The sequence below is a fragment of the Cyprinus carpio genome, chromosome B1 (genome assembly GCF_018340385.1).
Source record: "Cyprinus carpio isolate SPL01 chromosome B1, ASM1834038v1, whole genome shotgun sequence".
NCBI lineage: Eukaryota > Metazoa > Chordata > Actinopteri > Cypriniformes > Cyprinidae > Cyprinus > Cyprinus carpio.
In genome coordinates this window covers 29,196,061-29,218,689 of record NC_056597.1, presented here as the reverse complement: position 1 = coordinate 29,218,689, position 22,629 = coordinate 29,196,061, and the positions used below count along the sequence as shown (strand labels likewise).

The following is a 22,629-nucleotide window of genomic DNA, read 5'->3' as shown; positions in this document are numbered from 1 at the left end:
TAAGTGCCTTCTGTATTTAATGTTGTCTTTAAAAATTAAAAACAAACAAAAACAAATACTTGATATGAATAAAGGGTATGTTAATGTGAAGAAAATTGTTTTCTTTCTTTCCAATTCTGTGTCTGCTTATTATTCAAATGTTTTTTTTTTTTTTTTTTTTTTTTTTTAATTCTTTAAAAGTACATATCTTTGAAATACATAGATTTAACTAACTTACCAGGCTTCCAAGATTTAGGCCATTTTTTTAATATAGGGCTTTTCAGTGGATCTTCTAGTGCAACTACAGATGTTATTTATTTATGTATGTATTTATTGTTTTGGCTTGACTATAAAATTGCAGACTCTTAGGGCTCTGCTCTATTTTAAAAAACAATCGCAAATCACAAATGAAAGCAATTCTGAAGGACCACAAGAGGGCAGTGTTGATCTTGAAAATTAAGATTTTTAAAAATTACAAAAAAAACAAAATAAAAGAAAAAATTAAAAAAGTAAAATCAAAAAAGCTTTGAAATCAAGATACTGGGTGAAAGAACAGTGAAAATGATGGCCCAACCACCCCTAGTGGTCAGGAGCATTGTGTTGTGGTTCAATTTTGTTTTTGTATGCTTTGAATTGTAGATGCGATATGCACCTATGGGCCATGCTGTCAAGGTTTAAGAGTGAATATTGTAGCTTCACATTATTTATTTAGGCCATTTTACATAAATCACTAACATACTAATTTTGATATAACTATCTTGGTTTCATGTTACATTAAATGTGTGTCAATCCTGAGCTAAGATATTCATTATTATTATCATTATTAGCTAGTTAGGTAGTTAGTAGAAATGGTTTTCATAGCAATAGATTGTTTTTTTTTTTTTCTCAATTGTTATTCTTATAAGTAATTTAAGTCTCCTGTCTGCTCTTTGAGTTCCATATGAGTCCTGGTTATGGAGTTCCATAATGCCGCCAGTGATTCTGAGCTTTATGTATTGACTGCCATCTTCTGGTCGGGAAGAAAATCACTAGACGGGGCTTGTTGAATTATTAGCTAGTTCAAGTCTTATCGACATCCCCAAGAAGGGTTTTCCTTTCTTTTCAATGCATCCCCTTCTTATCTCCTATATTTGTAAAACCTCTGAGGCATGATTACAATAATCAAATATACACTGCGTAGGTACACGTTTAAATCAGCTATATTAAAAAAGGAGATTGTTGCTTACCCTAACCCTTTAGTTAGATGAGAGGGTCATGGCCACACTGAGACTAGAATTGCGGTTTTAATCGTTTTTACTACATTAAGCCTTAAATTTGTCGAGTGACAAGGTGTGAACTAACAGAGGTTAATTAACTGTCACGTAGAGCCAGTGGGCGGAGCAATTTGACGACGTCTTTTCTCATCACGTGATAAAAGGCTGTGATCATTAAAGCTTATGCTTGCAATGCAAATTTATTCGTCACTTAGGCCTACTTGTATTACATCAAACACTCTGTCAAACAAGTAAAATGAATATGACACTAGTTTTGCCTTTACAAATATCTCTCGCCAGGAGTGGTTACTCTATAATCACTATTTGTGAACAATAACTTTAAAATAAAGTTTACATAAATAAATATAAAATATTTATTTGATGTTTCTCTTATATGAAAATATTGCACAGAAACACATGTTAGCTTAATACAAAGTAAATAATATTAGGATAATACTGTAATAAGTTTTAAGCAATGCTAGAAAAAAAAAACTGTTTAAAAAAATCTATTAAATTAAAATACAAATCAAATCAAATTTAATCATATCAAAATACATATTGGGCCCATATTTTTATGTAAATTAAAATGGTTGTTTAATATTGTATATAGTTTATATTTTTTCAAATGCAAATTGATCTTAACTATAAAATCCCAGATCATGAAAGCTTTTGAAGCAGAAAACTCTCTCCACTATTCCTGTACTATTTTTATTCCTCTGTGTATTCGTGCAGTGACACAAACTAAACCCAATACAGATTTTGTTGTTTTTATAGACAGACATATTTTGGGGTGGGAAATGACCACAACATTTATCTTTCTCTCATGGTGTTCGGCTTTTTGCACTGAGAAAGGTTTCAAATGTTTTCTGGCTTGTGAAACTGACAGACACACTAGAGGGCATTCCCACGATATAGAAGCCTCCAGTGCCAGTGTAGGGGGATGACACAATCTTATTTTTACTTTAACCTTTTGATCTCTTGTTCCTGACCTGGCTGATTCTTGTGCTATGATTCTTAATTAATGTGCATATTCTTCTTTCTATTCTTCATTAAAACAAAGAAAGTTGGCAAACATTAGAAAATACCAGTTTATTTTAGAAGCTTACATCCATGTCATCATATAATATGAATAAATCCTTGTTTCTTCTTACATGCACTTTTGAAAAGAGCCCTTATGCATGTAAACAGAAACACATGTTACAGTATCACTCAAAGCATTGAAAGACGAACATGTTTTTTCAAACCTCATGGACATGAAAATTCCCAACTACATCTGTAGACCAGTGTTTACTCATATGTTTGTTTAGTTATAAACAAATGTCAGAGGAACACCAAAGCTTGAGATACAGAGCAGTATTAATGTGAGACCCTTAATTCACAGTCACTCTGGGGAGATCACTGACGTGGATGGCTGGATTCAGAGCAAAACCATATGGCCACAGTTCGCCACTGGATATTTTGCCCATCCGTGCTAAAGGTAGTTTCTGATGCAAGGTCCCTTTTTTACTTGTTTCTTACTCATTTTGTTCAAACTCTGTGTTGAAGCTGAAATTATTCTTTCGGAATGAGTGGTAAGTAATTTCATTTAATAATTTTACAGGCTTGTTTAGTGTGCAGAGCACATGAGATTTTAATATTGACTACGCTACAATGAGAAGCTATTCAAACACATATTTATACACAGTTTGATTACATGGGCAATAATGTGTGTGTATGTATATATATATATATATATATATATATATATATATATATATATATATATATATTTGTGTGTATTGTAAAATCTGAATAAAAATTTGGACTAATATGCCATCTAGAGGTAATGAAGCACTTCGAGAGACTTCCTGGCTCACTGCTCTTTTTGATGACCCTGGTTCCTCTCAGTCTGGGTGATAGATTCACCTTGTTGATCTCCATGCCCAACACCTCCATTTCTTTCAGTATTGGTCGGATTGGGGCTGGAGCTCTTATCGCTATCAGTTCTGTAAACAGCAGTCCGGACCTTTTGCAAGGTCAGTGAGCTATTTGTACCAAGTAGAAAATGAAGATGCACGATATTTATATATCATCCTTAATGTAATATGTTGCTGAATTATTCATGGCAGGTCATCATCTGGATTACCATTATGTGGATGATGAATGCAATGATCTACGTGGCCCTGGGAAAATTGTGGAGCTTTACCATAAACACAAATACAGTGCTTTCATCGGGCCTTCTTGCTCAAATGTATGTGGTTGTATTAGCTTCATTTCCAAGACAATTGAACGCAGAACAAATAAATAATAAAAATACAGCGGAACATTTTTTTTTAAACGGAATGTGTCAAAAATAACAAGCACTCACTCATTATATCATTACTCAGACAATAGACTTTCAAATTAAGGTATCTGTCTTCTACAAGCACACAGTTCCAATTAAAGCTTAAAATTGACTTTTAACGCATGAAGGGCTATCAAAAAGTAATTACAAAAATCGTTATAATCTCATTTGTCACAAGATATCATCATTACAAGACGAAGGACTATCAAATGTTCGTTGAGTAGGAAATGGAGTGTTATTATCTGTTGCTAATTCTTATTTAAGGTCTGCGCAGTGACTGCTAAACTCGCAGCTTATTGGAACATTGCTGTCATCAGTCCCGTATGTGCAGATCAACAGTTTCTAGATAAGGAGGTCTGTTTTATTGTGTATATTACAATGAACACACTTATATCTTAAAATGCACTTTGCTTTTCAGTTGCTAATTGTCTTTTTCTCTTGGCCCTTTGAAATTCAGGCCTATCCGACCTTAACAAGAGTGTTTGGACCTTTTACTAAACTAGGGGCTTTCTTTGTGGAAATCTGTAAGCAGTTTGGTTGGCAGCGCATCGGTATTATCTATGACAGTAAACAGTCCTGGGCTATTCCCGTCGAGGGGATCAGGTATGTGATATACCTTGAATCTGAGAGTTGAAAAATCTATGTGCATTTACATTTATTATAAACTGCATGTACGTTGTAAAAATAAATAAATAACTAAATAAATAGTCGTTTTAATGGTAAAAGTGATTTTTAAGTATATATTAGTATATAGTATAAAAGTATATATGTAAGTGTATATAAGTATATATTAAGTACAAAAAATATTGCATCAAGTAGAAAGTAAACTGCACTGGTTTATGTACAGGTTGCATATAAACGTACAGTTTTTTAGATGTGAAAAAGAACAAGTAATCTAACAATTTACTGTCAAAACTGTGTAAATTGGCATTACCAGAATTCCTTTTGTGACAGTTCATATTTTATGTAAGTATATAGCAGTTAAATATCTTGTTGATTAAAAGTGTTGTTTGCTATTATGAAGGCAGGAAGTTCATATTATAATTATTTAAACACATTTTCTTGAAAGGTATCAAGCAGAGCACAATAACATCACAGTGGCCAAGTATCAAGAAATCCATGGCTCTCTTTCTCAAGGGTCTTTGACGACCTGGTCCTTGGTATTAACTGAGGTGGCACAAGTCTCTCGCAGTAAGAAAAAAAACCCTTTTGATGCAGATTTGTTCTCCCAAAAGCTGTGAGGAACTGAACAATGAAGCTTTTGTTTGTGTCCTTTTGCCTATACAGTTATTGTGATATCAGCACATGGCAAGGTGGTTCGCAGTTTGCTAATTGAAGCTCACAAGAAAGGCCTCACCAACGGAGATTTTGTTTTCTTTTGTTTCGAGCCATACAAACAAAAGGTGTTATTTGGCAGTTTTGACTGGAAACAAGGTGTGAATTACATAACCACAAAATCAATGACTTTGCTCATAAAATGAGACATGATGTAATTTTCTATTTATAGTACATGGTTTTCTTCTTTCTCAGGTGATGGATATGACTCAGTAGCCAAGCAAGCTTATCAGGCTCTGTTTTTCCTGTCTCTGTATAAACCCAGTGATAAACGGTATCAGGCCTTCTCAGAGAATGTCATCAAAAGGTCCAAAATAGACTTTGGCTACACATATGCTTTTAATGAAAAGGTTTGCTTTTATTATGCACATCAACATAGATAGAGTTTATTGTCAATGATCCCACATCTGAATTTTGGTGCGAGGGCATGTGGTTGAATGGATGGAAAGCCATGTGATAGCACAACTTTAAGGTTATTTCATTATGAGTTCAACTGTTTTAATTCCACAGGTGTCATTCCTAGCAGCCATAGCCCATGATAGTGTCTGGCTCTATGCCCAGACATTAAACGAAACTTTGGCAAAAAAAGAAAACCCATATGATGGCTTAGCCATCACTAGACGAATGTGGAACAGAACCATTACAGGTTTGTAGCGCTTAAAATATATCCAGTGATTCCCAACTGGATTTAAAATTACATGTGCTTATGCAATGCTGTATTATTTAGTATAATATGAGTTAAAAGGAGCATATTTCTGCTTTTGGTTTGTTTTCTGGTTACATGCTTTATGACTGTTAAACAGGTATTCAAGGAGATGTAACTATTGATGCGAGTGGGGACCGTGAGTTAAATTACATGATGAAACAATTCCAAGGTGGTAATAACCAGTGTCAGGTGAGCCACTAACATATGCTTATTATCTAGACCGAACCAGTGCAAGCCATCTGAAAATGCTCTGCTATTCTGAATTACATTTGTCAAATGAGTCATAGGGTTCTCCGCACAGGTCATTGCAAACTATTTTGGGACTTTTAAGGCAGTACAAGGGGTTCAAATCAAGTGGCCTGGAGGACGGTCAACTCCTCCCAAAGACTCTCCAGACTGTGGCTTTAATGGAGAACTCTGCATCAATCTAGGTATTGGGCAACCCAGACTCACTGGAAAAATGTGACTGTGGCAACAAATCTGCAAAATTATATCATATAACATCTTGCACATTTCGTGACCCTTGTGAAATGTCAAGTCCATGGCAGAGGCATGTTTTTCAATGATGGGTTGGTATTTAGACTTTCATGGCCTCTAGGTTTAATGTATTTTACTGCCCATCATTCATTAATTTTGAAGGTGTGCTAAAAACACAGGAGCATGATATGAGGATTGGAAGCATGTTCATGCACTTCTGCTTATCAGCTCTTTCAAGGGGCCAGTTAAAGGCCATAGTACAGTAACTTTGCTTCCAGTAGGGGGCACCCAATACCCAACATTCACACCCCACCACTTAGCCCTTGGTTTCTCACCCCTTTATTTTCATATTTTTTGGCATTGCCCCATACACTATCTTTGATTAAAAAATGGGGGGTGGGGGGATCTTGAATAATGTACCAATGCCTGCAAGATCCAAATGTCCAACTCAGTGGCAATATAGATTTCTCAGCTATTCACTGAGTGAATCTCCCTCAAGCTAACAGGTTGAAGTAATAAAGTCTGGACAGACTTATGCAACCAGTTATAATACTTTTATCAAAGGTGACTGGATGTGACTGTTTCATATTGCATTCCTACAAAATTACCCTTGGTGGCTTCCAGTTTTGCTGTGTCATAATTCTATAAATGGACATAGTTACATTTTGACACCAAGTGAGTGCTAATCACCCAGCAGACCTGCAGATAGCAAAAGTGTGTGTTTTATTTTCAGAGAGAAAATTCTTGATTGCTTTGGGGATTATTGCTGGCTTGGTGGCCGCAGGGACCGTTGCAACCTGTGCATTATACAGGTAATAGTTCAAGTGTGTATTTTTAACTGCTCTTAAACATTAGCGATACCGAATCAAGTGTAGAAATGTGGTAATTTGCATAAGTGCAATGCTTAAACTTTTTTTTCTTCCCAAGAGATTTGTTTTAGCTAGTTACACCGTTTTCATTTATTTTGGATGTAAGATTTGCATGTTGTACTGCAATTATGTTGAAACATTCTGTTGATTTTATAGTTCATGAATGCCAGACTAAATTCAGCTGAAACGTCAGAGCTGATGGCCAAAAATGCTAGCTTTATTCAATAAGCTCCATTGCTGTTCTTCAGTTTTTCTCAGTATTTCATTGGCTTTGTAGAAATACGGTCTTAGATTTTCTACAGTCTTCAGATTAAACTGATATTTATTACCAGGAAGTTCAAACTCCAGGAGGAACCTTCCAAGATGCTGTGGACAGTTGATGCTGATGAAGTCCTAATGATGGAGCATCACTCCTCAACCTTGCCAGCAAAGGTTTTAAAAGGATTTAATGCATTATAAGCTGATTAAGTAATTCTTCTGGCTCACAATTTACTTTATTTTGTAATGCAAGAACATAATAGCAATTGTGAGGCAGAAATATTACATATAATTAGCAATGTAATAGACACTGTCATCTAAAGAGATAACCACTTCTACCTCTTAATCATTGCTGTTTTCATTGTGGTTTGTTTGGATGAAATTGCTACATGCACTATGAATGAATCTATTACATCTAGATTCTCCTCTTTGTGGTTCAGCCCCACAGATCCAAACCCATTCAGGCTTCTTTGGAGTCTATAATTTTTAGCATGCAAGACAAGCCATCAGCACACAGAACTGCAGTCTACAAGGTGAAGTATTTGGGATCTTAGTGTTTACATTTACACATTTACGTCACTGCATTCCGACATAATGTAGAAGACAATTTATGCTACAAGACACTGGGCATGATTTAGTAGCCCAATAAAACGATTCATAGTTAATTAAATTCATTTTTTCTCACCTTCAGGGGACAATTTGTTCTGTTTGCTTTCTGAATTTAAGAAGCACTCATCTGAGCAGCGAGCTGCTGGCGGAACTCAAACATGTAAACGTTGCTTAAAACATTGACAAATGTATTTCATTTTTTATACAATATGTCAGTGATATGATGTACTTCAATCAGTACCTCTGTGTCTTCAGTGCAGAGATTTGACCCACTATAACCTTTGTAAATTTATTGGAGCTGCCCTGGAGACCCTTCAGCCCTTCATTCTTACAGAGTACTGCCCTAAAGGAAGCCTGCAGGTGCTATTACACAGATAATTGTTTCTTTTCTATCAGCATTTTCAAACTATGTATTTCTTCAGGATTTTCTTATGGGTTTTTAATAATGGCTTTTTAATAGGTGGTTTTAGGAACAAATAGGTGTAACTATTGGGACAGTGGTTGTAATCCTTATACAGGAAATATATTGCAACATATATTTGAAAGAAAAAAAAAGCAAGCTTCAGAATTAATGTTTGAAATCTAAATTATGTTGTAGAACATAACATCAATGTATCTTTAAGTAAAGTTTACCACATACCTTATTTTTTGTAAAAATTCATTCAAAATTCAGCATTCAGTAGATTAGCTTTTGAATTCTCATAGCTGAACAGCTCTACTGATAGACAGTTAAGACACAATTATGCCCCATAATGTCAATTCTGGTATTATTTACTCTTTTTATGGAAAGAGCTGTTTATATTCTTGAAACAAAATTGTAGATTTACAGTTTTGGAACAATGTGAAATAATAACTGAATTTTTGGGTGAGCTGGAAAATTGCTATGTTCTTATTATTTTAAGAATGGCCATTGTAACTAAAGTTTTTTGTACCCAAAATTTGCAGGACATTTTGAAGAATGAGTCTATCAAGCTGGACTGGACTTTCAAGTATTCCCTCATGCTAGACATTGTAAAGGTCAAAGTGTCTGTGTTTTATAGTCTACACTGTTTCCGCTGACAGTAGAATATAAAACAGTGACGGATAAATTTTGACTTTGATGTAGGGCATGGATTATTTGCACCACAGTCCCTTGCACTGTCACGGTCGTCTCTCGTCATCAAGCTGTGTCGTGGACAGCCGCTTTGTCCTGAAGGTCACATATATAACATATGTTGCACACATAAATGTAAATGTAGATGGTTTTGTGTAGATTTTAAAATATGGCTGGTAAACGTAGAACCTTAGAAGAAGAATTAATTGTAAGCTGGAAATGTAGAACTTATGTTTCACACAAAAATTTAAAATAAGATTTCACTTATGTTGCACACATAAATGTAAATGTAGATGGTTTTGTGTAGATTTTAAAATATGTTTTCATTTTAAGCTCTGCTATGGAGGGCACCAGAGCTGCTGAGGGAGTCCATTTCAGCTAATGGAACTCAAAAAGGGGACATCTACAGTTTTGCCATTATCGCTCAAGAGGTAGTATATCGTAGAGGGCCTTTCTACATCCCCAACTGTCACTTCAGTGCTAGAGGTATGATAAAACACTCCTCTCCCTCTCTCTATAAAGCCTCTTTCATAACATAAGGAAACCATTTCAGATGGATAACTGTACAGGACTGTGGGTGTCTCTCTCCCTGTATGTTTTTCAGAGATTGTGGAGAGGGTCATGGCGATAGCCTGTAGCCCACTGAGGCCTCACATAGACCCATCAGAGGGTGTAGAGGAACTGGAGGGAATCATAGTCAGCTGCTGGACAGAGAAACCTGCAGAGAGACCAGACTTCTCTTCTCTCAGGACTGCCATCAAGAAACTCTGTCCTAATGGGTCAGTAATGAAGCAAGACACAGAGCAATAATATGTCTACATCTTTACATTTCTTTTACTTAATTTTAGATGGAGTAGGTCACCTCATCAGGGCTTATTTTTAGTTGATTTAGGTGGTTTTAGTTAGTTTTAGCTTGGGTAAACATGCTACATTATTTTACACCAAGAAACAATAAACTTTTTACAGTGTGCAGTTGACTGATTCACAAATACTTTGAAAATTGGTTTAATTGAATCAAGCCTTATAAATTAGATATCTGAACTTATGTTTGTATTTATCTATGGATATCAGTTTGTTATTAGTGCTGGGCAACGATTAATCGTGATCAATCGCATCCAAAATAGATTTTTGTGTACATAATAAATTTGTGTGTACTGTGTATATTTATTATGTATATATAAATACACACATATTTAAGAAAAATATATGATATGTTGATATATTAAATATATTTATATATAATATGAATTTATATGAATATAAATATATACATGTAAATACATGTAAATAGGATCTAAATATATACTGTATGTGTGTGTATTAAAAAAAACATAATAAATAAACACAAAACTCACACATATAGCATTTTATATATAAATAAACTTTAATCCAATCGTGATTAATCGTTGCCCGGCAGTGTTTGTTTTTTTATTGTCATTAAACCTATTAAAAATAATTTCCAGTAAAACAAATTAAGCTAAATTAAATTAAGATATAAAAAACTTAAATCTTGAATCATAAAATATTTAAGACTTTAATTTAAACTTAGAAAATTGGAAATGTTGCTATTGCAACTAACTAAAATATAATGCATTTAAGTTAAAGTACTCACTTAAAAAAACAACAACAACAACAACAAAAAACAAACAAACAAACAAAAAAACATTTAAGATAAACAGAAATACTACTACTATAACAACTACTACTACTACTACTAACAACAACAACAAAAGCACATAACAAAATAAAAAAACATAAATCTTAAAATATTTAAGACTTAAACTTGGAAAATTGGAAATGTTCCTATTGCAACTAATGGAAATAGAATGCATTGAAGTTAAAGTAATCATTAAAACCAAAATAAAAAATACATTTAAGATAAACAGAAATAATAATTACAACAACAACAACAACAACAACAACAACAACAACAACAACACAAGCACATAACAAAATTACTAAAGCTTAAATTAGAATTAATAAAAAAATATATATATTTAATATTAATAATAAATAAAAGCACGTTTAAAATATTAATATATACTATTGTAGTATATAAATAACTCTACAATTAAAAAATATAAAGTTTATAATATTATTTATTTCATAAAACAAGTATGTTCACTCATTTATTTATCTCAGTCAGCTAATAAACCTTATAATCTGCATTTTAATTCTACATCATATACAATACACTATAAAACAGTGACATGCTGGCAGTTGGCACTTGAATACCTCAGACCAAAACAAACAGAACCACAAACACTCTGACTTTTATGGTCCTCTCCGGACTCCACTTTTATTAGACTTTCTGCTGATACGATCTTCCCCACTTGCAGAGTAAGATTCCCAAGTGAAGTCAGTGTTAACATTGAGATAAGTTTGATTAAAGGCACTTTAATCAAGCAGTGCTGAGGCATCATTAGTGTACATCTACAGTATCTCTCCTTCCCAATCTAATGCGGTCTTGACACTGCAACAGTTGCACGTTCTTCCTCTTTGTGCTTGTTTCAGCTGTAAATGAGGGTAGTTGTGACTAATGAGTGCTTCTGAGGTAATAAAGAAGAACAGGGCAGGGACACAGAGGATCATTAATTACACTTACAAATGACAGTGCTTAATCAGGTAGACAAACAAACAGGATATGGCCACTCTGGGGACCAGTGACACAACCCAGCGATCATAGAGTCCCATGAGAACAACCCTGTCACAACGTATCACGTTAAACATTTATACTGGCCTTGGAGGATGAAGGGAGAGAGCTTAAAAACAGAAAAAAGAAAAAAGCAATGGTGTTGTGTGTACTGTGTGCTGATAAATGTTTCTTTTGCAGCAAATGGCCCTTGAAGGGACAATAAAGAATTACTGCTTCTTTAAAGTGATAGTGCTAAAGCTAGTTAGTAGTAATAATAAGGAATGCTTTTTTTGCTGAGCATTTGTGTGTGTGCACAGGGGTTCTGAGAATATTCTGGATAACCTGCTGTCCCGTATGGAGCAGTATGCGTGTAATTTGGAGGAGATAGTCAGTGAACGTACCGCTGAACTCCAGGAAGAGAAGAAACGAGCAGAGGGACTGCTCACGCAGATGTTGCCACGGTAACGCTCCAGATTATAATAAAAAAATAAATAAAAATGCTGATCCAAAGCTACATAGAACTAATTTATTCCTTTTAAACTCTTTTTCCTTTTTACATTCTTTGATTTACAAAGTAAATATGCATATAGGCTATGACACATCAAGCTGAAGGTTTGCCGTCAACCAATGTCAGGCTGTCTTTGAGCATCTGTTGGCGTAGTTTTTGCAGTATGTTCCACTTGTTGGACCATCTCTTGGTGAGAGAGCCTACTCTGATTGGCTGTTCAGGCAAAACAGTGCACGCAAAGTCAAGAGGACACACACAAAATCCTCTTTTGGCTCTTCCAGTTTGTCTTTTTGTGTAATGAATACAGACTACTGCCTCCCAGGGGTATGGAGAGTTATTTCCTCTCACACAGGTGCAAGGTGTGCCAGCTGGCTGTTGGCTTTAGTCTTTAGTCAAGCTCATTTTGACCATTGTCAGCTTTGTTTAAGCTATTTGTCTATGCTGGTTTGTTGTGTCTTGGCCTTAAAGGGATAGTTCTGGCAGAACTGTAAATTTTACATTTGCGATCCGTATAAAACTTTGAACATGTTAAGCATTAAAGGTATAATTCACCCAAAAATTTCAAAACATTCTGTCATTAATTACTCACCCTCATGTCATTCCAAATCCGTAAGACCTCCATTCATCTTTGGAACAATTAAGATATTTTTGATGCAATCTGAGAGGTTTCTGACCCTGCATAGACAGCAATGGAACTACCACATTCAAGGCCCAGAAAGGTAGTAAGGATATCATTAAAATAGTCCATGTGACATCAGTGGTTCAACCGTAATGTTATGAAGCTACGATAATACTTTTTGTGTGCAAAGAAAACAAAAATATTGACTTTATTCAACAACTTCTTCTCTGGACTATTTTAACAATGTCCTTACTACCTTTCTGGGGCTTCAGTGTAGTAGTTGCTTTGCTGTCTATGCAGGGTTGGATAGTGCTTGGATTTCATTAAAAAAAATCTTAATTTGTGTTCCGAAGATGAACGAAGGTCTTACGGGTTTGGAACAACATGAAAGTGAGTAATTAATGGCATAATTTTCATTTTTGAGTGAACTATCCCTTTGATTCTTAACATGTTCAAAGTTTTTATATTGATCGCAAATGTAAAATTTACAATTCTGCAAGACTGGAAATATACTTGGGTTAAAATGCACTTGACTGTATTTGCAATGCATTTGATGAATTATTGCTGCAATGAAAATATACACAAACATCTTGTTTAATAAAATTATGTTTACCATCTCATTATATTAGCACAAAATCTACATTAACACCCGATTTATATATAACAGAGGTATGTTTGCACTAAAAATAATGAAAATGACTTAATTTACATATGTACTGTACTGTTTCAGCACATTAAAAATGGTTAGCTGACCCAAAAATGAAAATGAAAATCTGTTACTCACCCTCATGTTGATATAAATCCACATGACTTTTGTTCATCTTCGAAACAGAAATCAAGATATTTAATTTTCATCCCTCCACTTATCCACTCTGAACTTTGACTCTTCAAATACTTCATAAAGACATAGTAAATGTCAACCATATAAATCGAGCTGTTTACTCCAAGTTTCCTGAAGATATACAATCACTTTTTATGATGAACAGATTTAAGTTTTTATTTACATTTAAAAATCGATCATACATAGAGCACATACATAGAGTAAATCAAATTTAAATAATTTTGAAGCTCAAATTGAAGTTTGTTCTTGCGCCAAATTCGGTGAGCTTCTGTTAACCATATTTTAATAGAGAGACAGAAATCATCTTAATTTGTGTTTTGAATGAAATACTTGGGTAATGAAGGTAATGATGTAAATAATGACAGAATTTAATTTTTGGGTGAATGATCCCTTTTACACCTGGTTAAATTGGATGCATAGTGAATATGATGTTGGTTTTCTTGTTGATATAGTTCTGGCAAAAGTGTTCACTGAATTCGAGCACAACACTTCAGTTACTAAAAACTTGCTTGCACCTGGCCTAACAAGCCTACGTGACGAGACCAGTGATCATCACCAAGCCCTCCACTTGAAACCTGCCATTGAAAAGTGCCTGTCTTTTTTCTTGTATTTTTAGATGTGTAGCTGCTCAGCTAATAGCGGGAAAGACAGTGAAAGCAGAGACCTACGACTGCGTCACCATTTATTTCAGTGACATTGAAGGCTTCACAGCCATGTCAGCATCCCTCACGCCAATGCAGGTGATAAAAGACGCAGAGACTCAAACAGCATCTCAGAGAGTTTCTGCCCGGTACTTTCTGAGTAGGTCTTGCAGGCATTTCGAAAAAACAATTCGCAGTGTTTTTTTAAAAAATGTAGGTCCTATGTGGGGTCATTAGTTCAGATTTTGATTGTTTTTTTAAAAATACATATATCCTGAGCTATTTGGGGAGGTTTGAGGAGTCGCTGTCCTCTGCTGTCTAAGACTTTGAAATACCCTACACTTGTTAAATTATGTGTGTGTTTGTTTGCGTAGGGGTCTGTTGTAAGATCAAATATCCACATAATATGTTCTGGAATGGGTTTCATATGTCACATAAGAGCTCCTGACATTACTAGGTGACATAGCACAAGCGCCAAAAACTATACTCTGTCACGAATATCAGGCTACTGTTAGCATAGCTGCTGGCTTGCTAGCTCGTCTGAGCCTTAAAGTGGAAATAATACATTCACATGCTGTTATTTTTGGACCATACTGAAGCCCACAGCTGAACCACTACGGAAAACTATTGTCACCTTACAGAAACTTTGATCTCTGTATCTGTATCTGTATCCTTAAGCTGACTGCTATAAACTGACCACACTTGTTTCCTTTTCTGTAGGTAGTGAACGTGCTGAATGACCTGTACACATACTTCGACAATATCATTGACAACCACAATGTTTATAAGGTACATAATTTGAACGCATCACCATCATGCGAGATGATTTTATCCATTGTAGGAAATGGGTTGCTTCATGTGTCCTTTGCTGTATCCAGGTAGAAACCATTGGCGATGCCTACATGGTAGTGTCGGGCCTGCCTACAAGTAATGGAGTCGACCATGCAAAAGAAATAGCAAGAATGTCATTAGCTGTAGTGCAGGGCATGAAGAGCTTCTACAGTCCACACGTACCAGAGCAGCAGCTGAGGGTCCGCATTGGAGTTCATTCAGGTAATAACTGGATGGTGACAGCTCTTTGGCTGTGCTATTCTTGTATATTCTCTGGCCTGCACTGACCCTGATCAATCACAAAAAGAAATGTGCTCAGGATATGAGTGTATTGTGTTGTAATTTATGAAATGTAAGCAACATTTTCCAACCTTAGCAGTAGTTCAAGAGCTAGGTTGGCAAATTTCTTTTATTTACATTTTTTTTCTCATTCTCCACCAAAGCTTTATACATGGTAAAACATTCAAGTTGCCTCTTCACTTTGAGTGTCCGGTACGCCTCTCATATTTCCACTTGATTTTCCAGCCTGAATATTCACAAAATTTACACTATAATTAAAAATTAAGGTTTTAAAATCATCATCATAATAATAAAACTAATAATAAATATATTACTGTAACATAAAATAATAATGATAGTAATGAAATTTATTTCAAATAAATGCTGTTCTTTTGAACTTTCTGTTCATCAAAGAAAATAATGCATTCCACTCAAAAAAAATAAAAAAAAATAAAAAATCTTTCACACCAAATTAGCATATTAGAATGATTTATGAAGGATCGTGTAACACTGAAGACTGGAGTGATGATGCTGAAAGTTCACCTTTGCCAACACAAAAATAAATAGCATTTAAAAAAAAATCAAAACAGAAAGCAAAATAAAAATAAAATAAAATGAATCGTCCTCTCTATGTATAAAAATCCAAAATAAAAATAAAGCAAATGAAAGAATTTATCGGTATGCTTAAAAATATGTGCAATATACTGTTAGAAACAGATGAAACATGCATTATAAAGATTTGGGGGACTACTTCTCATATCTGATTATGACTGGTTGTTTATACAGAAGGTTTATACAGTACATTTAATTTCTTCTCTCCCTTGCCTTTTTCAGATGTGTTTTCATTAGAAAACCAATGATGCATTTGTATATTCCTTCTGATTTGGTCAATTTATGCATCAGAGGAGTGTTTATGCTGCTCAGGCATTCGTGCAGTGATTTCAACTTGCCAACTTGGCTTATGACACAAATAAGAAAAATTCAAACGAAATACATCATTATACATTATGTTACATAACGTCACCATTAAAGAGCTGCTTTAGGCACACAAAACATATGCTGAGTAGTGGAGAAGGAGAAACTCTATTTAAAATGTGTTTGTTAAAACTACTAAAGGTTGTGGAAAAAAACAGAATCAAAAAAAAAAAATAATAATAATAATAATTTTGCTTGTTACAGGGCCTTGTGTCGCAGGGGTTGTGGGTCTGAAAATGCCACGCTACTGTTTATTTGGAGACACTGTGAACACTGCCTCCAGGATGGAGACATATGGATTACGTAAGATCAATCATAAAGGATGTGCTGACAGCAGATTAGGAAGATATGTCAGAGAAGCATTTTAAATGAAACCCATGTGACTGATCTGACATCATATCATTTTATTTTCCCCTCTCAGCACTGAGGATCCATGTGAGCAGTTCCACCAAGTCTCTCCTTGACACTTTCAGGACTTTCCTCTGTGAACTGCGAGGTGACATCCACATAAAGGTACAGAGTTTCTGTCACTGTGACATTCACCTCAGAAAGCATCATATTGCTTTCATCTCACCTGTCTTACCACATCACAACAATCCGATTCGCTCAGCTGATTCTTTTCACACATATTTATTTTAGGATTGGTGCTTCAAAAATTACTAGCACTAACAGTGACGCATCCACTGTGTTACAAAACCATAGTTTAATAAAATGACATCATAACTGCAATCACCGCTGTAAACATTCATATCCGAAAAGTTGTGTATACATGGCAACATAATTTCAAAAGGAGTGGAAATATTTATTCGGTAACGAGTTACAACTGGTAAGGATCTATAAATAGAGCTCAATAGCCTCCTCTTAACATCAAGTTTTCAAAGCTTCGGAAGTGCTCTCACCTCCCTGTTCTCTTCCATTTCAGGGAAAGGGTTGGGTGAGGACATACTGGCTTTTGGGAGAGGACTACTAAACCTGAACCACACACACACAAAAAAAAAAAAAAAATGCCTTGCGAAAGTATTCATACCCCTTCATTTTTTCGTGTTTTGTTATGTTGCTGCCTTATGTTAAACTGCTTTAAAACTTTGTTTCCACATCAATCTACACTCCATAGACCATAATGGTAGAGCAAAAAACAGGTTTTTAACCTCTTTGCAAATTTATTCAAAATAAAAAACTTAAATGATTCCATTGCATAAGCATTCATACCCTTATCTGGGACAGCTGAAATTTAGCTCAGGAGCATTCATATTGCTTGTTGATGTTACTACACTTCAAATGAAGTTAACCTGTGGCAGATTCAATTGAATGGGTATGATTTGGAAAGGCACACGTCTTAATAATAGGCCTAGCAGCTAATAATGCATATCAGAGCAAAAACCAAGCCCTGAGGTCAAAAGAACTGTCTGTAGAGCTCAGAAACAGGTTTGCATCAAGCCACACATCTGGAGAAGAGTTCAGAAAAGCATTCTGCTTCATTGAAGGTTCACAGAAGCATGTAGTCTCTGTTACCCTTAACGGAAGAAGTTTGAAACAACCAGTACTCTTCATAGAGCTGGCCTCCTGTCCAAACTGAGCAATTGATGGAGAAGGGCTTTGGTTTGAGTGGTGGCCAAGAACCTGATGGTCACTCTAGTTGAGCTCCATGATCATATGTGGAGATAGGAGAAACCTACAGAAGGACAAACATCACTGCAACACTCCACGGATCTGGGCTTTATGTCGGTGTGGCAAGACTCAATTCTCTCTTCTGTGATGACACATGAAAACAAACAGAATCTGAAAAAAAAAAAAAAAAAGCACCTAAAAGACCCCCAGGCTGTGAGGAACAAGATTCTCTGGTCTGATGAACCTCAATTCCAAGCATCGTGTTTGAAGGAAACCAGCTCTGCTCATCACCTGTAGAGTACCATCCCAAAAGTAAAGTGTGCTGGTAGCAGCCTCATGCTCTGGGGCTGTTTTTCAGAGGCAGGGACTGAGGGACTCATCAGAGTAGAAGAAAAGCTCAATGCACCAAAATATTGAGATAGTCTTAATGAAAACCTAGTCCAGAGCATTCAGAACCTTCTGCCAGACTGGGCAGAAGATTTACCTTCAAACAGGACAATGAACCTATAAGCTTCAAACATGTTTGAGCTTGAACCCAATTAAACATTTCTGAAAAAACCTGCATGAGCTTGAACCCAATTAAACATTTCTGAAAAAACCTGCAAATGTGTGTCTGCCCCATCCAACCCGACAGAGCTTGAGAGGTGAAGAGATGAGGAGAAGAATGGCAGATAATTGCCAAATGCTGATGAGCAATGCTTGTCGCATCAAACAAAAAAGACTTGAGGCTGTAAAGGTGCTTCAGCTAAATATTTAGCTAAGGGTATGAATACTTATGCAATGTACTTATTTCAGGTTTTTTTTTTTTTTTTTTTATACATTTACGAAGTTGTGACAATTTTGTTTTTGCTTTGTCAATATGGTATTTGGAGTGTATATTGATGTGGGAAAAAAGTAATTTAAAGCAGTTTAACAAAAGGCAGCAACATAACAAAACGTGAAAAAATTAAGGGTTATGAATACTTTCGCAAGGCACTGTGTATACATACATACATACATACATACATGTAACTATATAACATTTTCCTTTTTAATATATAAACTCCATTCTTCAGTATAATCATACAGAAATAATGTTTCTTGAACACCAAATCATTATTATTATCAAATTTGTGCTGCTTGATATTTGTGTGAAAACCAAGATTTGTGGATTTTTTTTTTGGTGAAAAGAAAATTCAAAACATGATTTTACTGTTTTTTTGATCAAAATTAATGTATCCTTGCAGAATAAAAGTAACCATTTTTTACTTAACAACTTAAAAGTAGTGTAAACAGTAGTGCATATCAAAACCAAAGTGAAAGTGAAAGTCTTGACATTTACCAAGTATGGTAACCCATACTCAGAATTGATGCTCTGCATTTAACCCATCCAAGTGCACACACACAGCAGTGGGAAGTGAACACACCGTGAACACACACCCGGAGCAGTGAGCAGGTATATATCCAGCGCCCGGGGAGCAACTGGGGGTTCAGTGCCTTGCTCAAGGGCACATCAGCCATGGGTGATGAGGGTGGAAGAGAGCGCTGTTCATTCACTCCCTCCCACCTACAACTCCTGCCGGCACCGAGACTCAAACCTGCGACTTTCGGTTACAAGTCCAACTCTCTAACCATTAGGCCACAGCTGCCCCAAATTGTCGTCATATATAACCTTATACACCAATTCACAATTTACAATCTTCTTAGCATGGTCTCTGGGATTAGTATTACCTGGTGACCTCCAGTAATTTGTAGTAATTGCGGAGGTTGTCTGTGATCTTAATCACGTGCAAATAGTCCATGTCTGTAATTTGTAAAGGAAAAATTCCCCCGCAAATGACCTACTATTTTTCACCAAACACTGAGGTCCTGTGATAATATTAGTCCCGTGTGAATCAGCATCTCTGTGATTTGGCCAGGATTTGCGAGTCATATCATTTTCCGAAGTTTTTGTTTCCTGTGTGCCTTTTTATCCATCTTTTGCAAAAAACGAAGCTGCGTTGGATTGTTTGACAGTATTTTGGGTGCTGTCATATTGCTACACAATTTGCAGAAAGCAAAGCTGAAAAGGTTTTGAGGTTAGTGTGTTACAAATAAATTGTAATTTCAAAATCACACAAGGTCCCCAGATAATACTAATCCCGTGCGAATAGGGCTTTAGTTGTTCCCAAAACACGGTTGCGATCCAGGGGTGACAGGGCCTTTTCAAGGTATGCTCCAAAACTGTGGAATTCTTTCCCAATTGACATTGGGATGCTAATTCTTTAACTGTTTTTAAAACTTTTCCCAAAACATTCTTTTTCAAGAATGCTTTTATTTTTTTATTGTATTGTTTTGTGATTTATTTTTTGTTGAATTTAAAGTATATTGTCTTATATTGTTGTGTTTTCCTTTATGTAAGCTTTCATGTTATGCGCCTTGAGAAAGCAACTTTTAAAGGCGCTATATAAAATAAAATGTATTTTATTATTATCTTTATATTAATCACAAATTTGATTGGACACCATAATGAAATGGAAAATAACAGGCAAAAAGATCTGATATTTCCCTTTTCAATTATTCAGATATTTGTTAGTGTTTATTTGCATTTCAACACTCATTCCACTAATAATAATGCTAATAAATCATTTCTACCACAGGGCATTTTTGTTGGACTGTATTTTGTAATCTGTCACCTATATGAACACTGCTGAGAGCAGATCATTACATTAATAGCACTCCCATTCCACAGTTGACCCTCGGTGATTCATTCCCCTTCTGGCTTTTAACCAGTCATCTCTATCTTGCATTGCCACTGAATAAAAGCACTAAAATCATTTAACATATTTACAAAACAAACATCAAAAAACCCAAAAACACCATAAACAGTCTTAAAAATCTACAAAATCCACATCGGCATTACTCCTTCCTTGCTTTCTGGTAACCTTTGCCCCCTTATCACAGGGGTCATAAACGCAATTTTCAGACAAGACATTGGCATTGCTGTGTAGAATTGAAAGGGACTGTCTGTCCTTCCTGCTTTCTGGTAACCTTTGCACCCTTTTAAGAATTGACAGGACATTGGTAAAACTTCTGTGCTTTTTTTCAAAAAATTTTTTTCAGGAAACGTAAAACATTGGCATTGCTGTGTTAATTGCTCTGCATTTTTTTTCTTTTCTTTCTGAAATAAAAAGGGTTGTTTTTTAACGTTGTTTTTGAATGGAACTTTTCTTTCCACATTTTTGGTACAAACACATTCAACAGAAAAAGATTCCAAATTGTCAAACTATTTTGACTCTAATCACGTCATTAATAATCAAAAAACAATAATTAATAAAAATAACACACACACACAGGTTTTGGTACAAACACATTCAGTTATAAAAAGATTCCAAAATCAAGTATTTTGACTCTAATCACTCATGAATACTTAATTAAATTCAAATCCCTCATGAATACTTTATTTTATATCTCTAACAGGTACACTGCAAGCTCCTGTTCAGAATTCAAAGCTAATCATGTTTGTTTTGTAATTCATTTCTTGCTCAGGTTGCTGCCTGCTTCCTGTAATATAGTATATGATGTATCCCTTAAGTAGCAACGGCACTCATCCAAGAACACTTTTTACAATTTCCCTCCGGTTAAGATTCTTGTCAGGGAAGCAGGATCAGTGTCCTCTGAGAGGCACTTTCTTACAATGATCCAAGACCCCAAATGGGTGATTTGTTTTACGCAATGAAAGTGCTGACAGGGTTACTTCCTCCTCGTGATCACCCTGTTGTGTTGGTGTTGTTATAAGCTACATACAGGTCATGTTTACAGTAGAAACGGTTTGTGCAGTATGTTTTTTTTTGGCTTTATGCCTTGTTGGCACTGGTGTGCTGTGGACAGTCATTGGTTGGATGAGTAATTATGGGCGGGGCTAGCTCATATTGTACGAGCGAGGCAGTGTTGTGTGAGAAGGGTCTTTGGGAGATGTGCCTGGATGGACCTGGGCTTTCCTCACTGACCTGTGACCGGCTCCGCAAATGTCCCATCAATCTCCAGAGCCTGTCAATGTCTCCCTGCTGACCACTCCACAACTGTGGGCTGTTTTCTTTTGTGATGACCTGATAAGCGGCTGCCATGTGTGGTTTTAAATACTTGATGCAGATCATTGTTCTTGTTACACAGATGCAACAGAACAGGAGAGTTTTAACCCAAACATCCTGGAGCACATTGAAGGATATCCTGCTTTCTTCAGCCAGTAAAAGGCAAAGACTGATAAAGTTTTTGTTAACTAAATATATATATATATATATATATATATATATATATAATGCAGAATATGAATTTTATGTAACACTTTTTATGAAGCTATGAATAAGCACTGTAGCTCCAAGATACGGTACTAGAGCCCTGCATTTCAGCCCTGGCCCGACGGGCCACAACTTTTTTACGCCCCTAGCGCCAGGCTTCAGGCCAATTTTCACATCATAGTTCAGACGCGGGTTGGGCCTCGGGCCTGTTTTAGGCTTCTCCTTATTCTTACATTTTAGACATCCATCAATTAGTGATGAAAAAAATAATTGCCGCGCTGGTGAAAACAACATGAGACTACTGGGCATGTCAAGAGAGACTCAACGGATTTGGTGCGTGCCATGCAGTTCTGCGTTCAAATACACGCAATAGGCTTAGGCCGCAAAGCACCAGCAAAAGTAATTACCATAAATGTGATAGGGGGAAATAGTAAAGAGATATTTGAATTATTTACTAAAAAACTAGTGTTTTCTGAGTCTGTGTCGCAAGGATGAAGTTGCCGATCCTGACTCGCCATCTCCTCATTAGATGTT

General features: G+C 35.7%; 1 protein-coding gene across 1 annotated transcript; it reads left to right on the top strand.

Annotated features, from left to right (window-relative positions):
* Positions 1-2,510: 2,510 nt before the first annotated feature.
* Positions 2,511-17,221, top strand: LOC109077914 (atrial natriuretic peptide receptor 1-like). The gene is made up of 27 exons (XM_042716009.1): positions 2,511-2,803; positions 3,053-3,247; positions 3,341-3,462; positions 3,820-3,909; positions 4,013-4,158; positions 4,625-4,746; positions 4,843-4,989; positions 5,086-5,240; positions 5,401-5,536; positions 5,694-5,785; positions 5,898-6,027; positions 6,807-6,885; positions 7,275-7,374; positions 7,641-7,733; positions 7,892-7,969; positions 8,065-8,169; positions 8,755-8,826; positions 8,915-9,050; positions 9,236-9,388; positions 9,507-9,681; positions 11,855-11,998; positions 14,122-14,245; positions 14,867-14,935; positions 15,025-15,199; positions 16,436-16,534; positions 16,653-16,744; positions 17,154-17,221. The coding sequence occupies exons 1-27, from the start codon at positions 2,797-2,799 to the stop codon at positions 17,199-17,201; spliced, it is 3,084 nt and encodes a 1,027-aa protein (XP_042571943.1). The 5' UTR covers positions 2,511-2,796; the 3' UTR covers positions 17,202-17,221.
* The last annotated feature ends 5,408 nt before the right edge of the window (positions 17,222-22,629 follow it).

Coding starts and splice junctions, on each gene's coding strand:
- LOC109077914 (XM_042716009.1), top strand. Junction 14,246..14,866: donor CATCCCTCACGCCAATGCAG/GTGATAAAAGAC, acceptor CCTTTTCTGTAG/GTAGTGAACGTGCTGAATGA. Junction 15,200..16,435: donor CCGCATTGGAGTTCATTCAG/GTAATAACTGGA, acceptor TGCTTGTTACAG/GGCCTTGTGTCGCAGGGGTT.